At 39.0% G+C, this 2,500-nt stretch overlaps 1 protein-coding gene across 1 annotated transcript in view; it reads right to left on the bottom strand.

Annotated features, from left to right (window-relative positions):
* LOC119597879 (1-deoxypentalenic acid 11-beta-hydroxylase-like) overlaps nucleotides 1-2,500 on the bottom strand; it is a 9,658-nt gene that overhangs the window by 3,003 nt on the left and 4,155 nt on the right. The window contains exons 4-6 of the mRNA XM_037947538.1: nucleotides 2,422-2,500; nucleotides 1,249-1,426; nucleotides 247-459 (exon numbers count right to left, since the gene is read on the bottom strand). The exon at nucleotides 2,422-2,500 is cut by the window's right edge and continues 16 nt beyond it. Coding sequence (XP_037803466.1) covers nucleotides 247-459; nucleotides 1,249-1,426; nucleotides 2,422-2,500 — 470 coding nt within the window. The remainder of the gene's footprint in view (nucleotides 1-246; nucleotides 460-1,248; nucleotides 1,427-2,421) is intronic.

The following is a 2,500-nucleotide window of genomic DNA, read 5'->3' as shown; positions in this document are numbered from 1 at the left end:
TGTGTGTGTGCGTGTGTGTGTTTGTATATATATACATACATACATATATAAATAAATAAATAAATAAATAAATATATATATATATATATATATATATATATAAGTACACACACACACACGTGTGTGTATGTGTGTGTGTGTATAAAAAAACGCACACCCCTACACCGCCCCCCCTAAAAAAAAAAAAAAAAAAAAAAAAAGAATTAGATCGGCAGCCAAATCACAGCCGCCACCCCATCAACCGACCTTCTTGAGAGGAATGTATCCCGGATGCGGCGTGTACAAAGGGTGGTCTGGTTTCATGTACGTCTGATTGTGACGTTGGTTGTAAGCAATGACGTAGGACCAACGAGGCTTATTGGAAACGTTGGGAAGAGAGCAATGTAGGAGGTTTCCGCTGAAGTATATGGCGTCACCAGGTTTCATTTCGACGTCTATGACTTCCAAACGTTTCTTAGCCTGCAAGGAAGGGTTTGGGTCAGCTGGGCCTCTCTGGATGGGAGGGGACTGATTCGTGAAACTGCCGGAATATTTGGATGTTTGTCGGAATGTTTGTGTTTGTGTCCTGTCTATGTATATTCGCTGACAGTAAGTTTATTTAGTTGTTTAGGTGTGTGTGTGTGTGTGTGTGTGTGTGTGTGTGTGTGTGTGTGTGTGTGTGTGTGTGTGTGTGTGTGTGTGTGTGCTAGGACTGTGTTTACATGTGTATAACTGTGTGTTTTTATTTGTATGTGTAATCATCCTATCACTAATCCACAAACCATACACAAACACACAAACACCTTCATTTAGAGACCAATTTTGACATTTTTCGTTGTATAGTTTGCTAGTTCCTTTGTTTTCTTTGATCCATACAATTTACTCTATTTTTGCTCCATTTTCAAACCAATTATCTTTAAAAATTGTCCCCCCTCAGCCACAATTCCTAAGCCTGCTTTCCCTTTATGGCCTGTAACCTCTTGTTTGGTCCATGGATTCTGATTTCGTCTATAAATTCCTTTTCGGTCTATGGTCATTTCGTCAGGGATATTAATGCAAGTTTAGTCTTCAAAATCAATTTGGTTTTTAGAGTCCAATTTGGTCTGTAGAATTTATTTTGGTCTTTAGAACTTCCTTTGGTTTATAAGAACTTTTTTGGTCTATAGATCCCAACCCAGTTTATCTTGTTCTTTAACCTATGCCAAGTTAATCCGTTTTTTTTTTCGTCTGCCTTCGAACCAACCATTTTCAAACCATTCGCCGTCTCACCTCTGCCACAATTTCCGGATCTGCCTGGAGCATTTTTCCAGTAACGAAGTGGTTGATCCTCCCCATGTGGTGAGAGCCCTTAATGATCTGCAAGCAGCCTGTCTCCTTCGTGCATTCGTCCAAAGCGATGAATACCGAGGCACTGTCTGGGTAAATGTAGCCCCAGGTGTAGAAGTACCTGTAGAGGGATAGCTTGTTAGACTGTAAGGGTTTGATGAGATTGTACTGGTAGGAAGATCGTATGGGTATTATCCTGTATCGAACCTCAGGAAAGAAAAAGATTAGCTCTGGATTTTGGAGGCCTCTAATTCCCAAGTCTCTTTCGAGGAAAAGGAAATAGGGTTGATGGCACCAAATTTCATTAAAACCAATGAAAAAGAAGAAGATATTTGTACTCATAAGTATTAAGTGCCAGCTGATAAGCATGAAGATGAGACTTGACGAATACTCTAGACTCCAGGATAAGGAGCCAGAAATTGCTTTCCTGAAATTAGACATACTATGACTAGAACACACAGCAGTAATAGCGATGTCGGACTGCAGTTTCTGTGGATATTGTTAAATCGTGGCAGTGATGTTTCTGACAAGATTTACAGTTTTGATATGATATAGATGTAGAGGTGTATATGTTGGATTGTGGTTGTAATGGTATAATGAAACGGAACGAATTATGATATATTTAATACCAGTGTTATAGTAGCCTATAGTGTGTTAGATCTTTGATTTTGGTTGTAATGGTTAAAATGAGTCAATAACTGTGCTAATTATGTCAGATTATAGTAAGGACGTCAGGTTTAATTAGCATCATTGTTCACTATCTAATCATGTGTAAAAGTATTCAAAGGGAAGTAATAATTAGTCACCAGGTTCTATGTTATCTAACATTTATTATACAAGATTTATTTCATGTACCAAATTCTAAAATACTGATTATTCACCAGGCTGTATATCTTTTATTACCACTGACCAACATGATATATGTCCAATTACTATTTTTCTCGTACATCATATTTACACACACACACACACACACACACACACACACACACACACACACACACACACACACACACACACACACACACACACACACACACACACACACACACACGCACATTAACCAGCCATTCCTCATTCACTAACTTCCTCATCAATGACCAATAAGCATCTTACCCATAGTCTTGATGCCAGGTGAAGGCGCCACGCGAACCCGGGTGCTTCATAATAAGCTTGCTACTGAAGTGATACACCT

The sequence above is a fragment of the Penaeus monodon genome, chromosome 40, assembly GCF_015228065.2.
Source record: "Penaeus monodon isolate SGIC_2016 chromosome 40, NSTDA_Pmon_1, whole genome shotgun sequence".
In the NCBI taxonomy this organism is placed as follows: Eukaryota; Metazoa; Arthropoda; class Malacostraca; order Decapoda; family Penaeidae; genus Penaeus; species Penaeus monodon.
The sequence above is the reverse complement of the archived record's forward strand: the minus strand, read 5'-3'. Positions and strand labels throughout refer to the sequence as shown.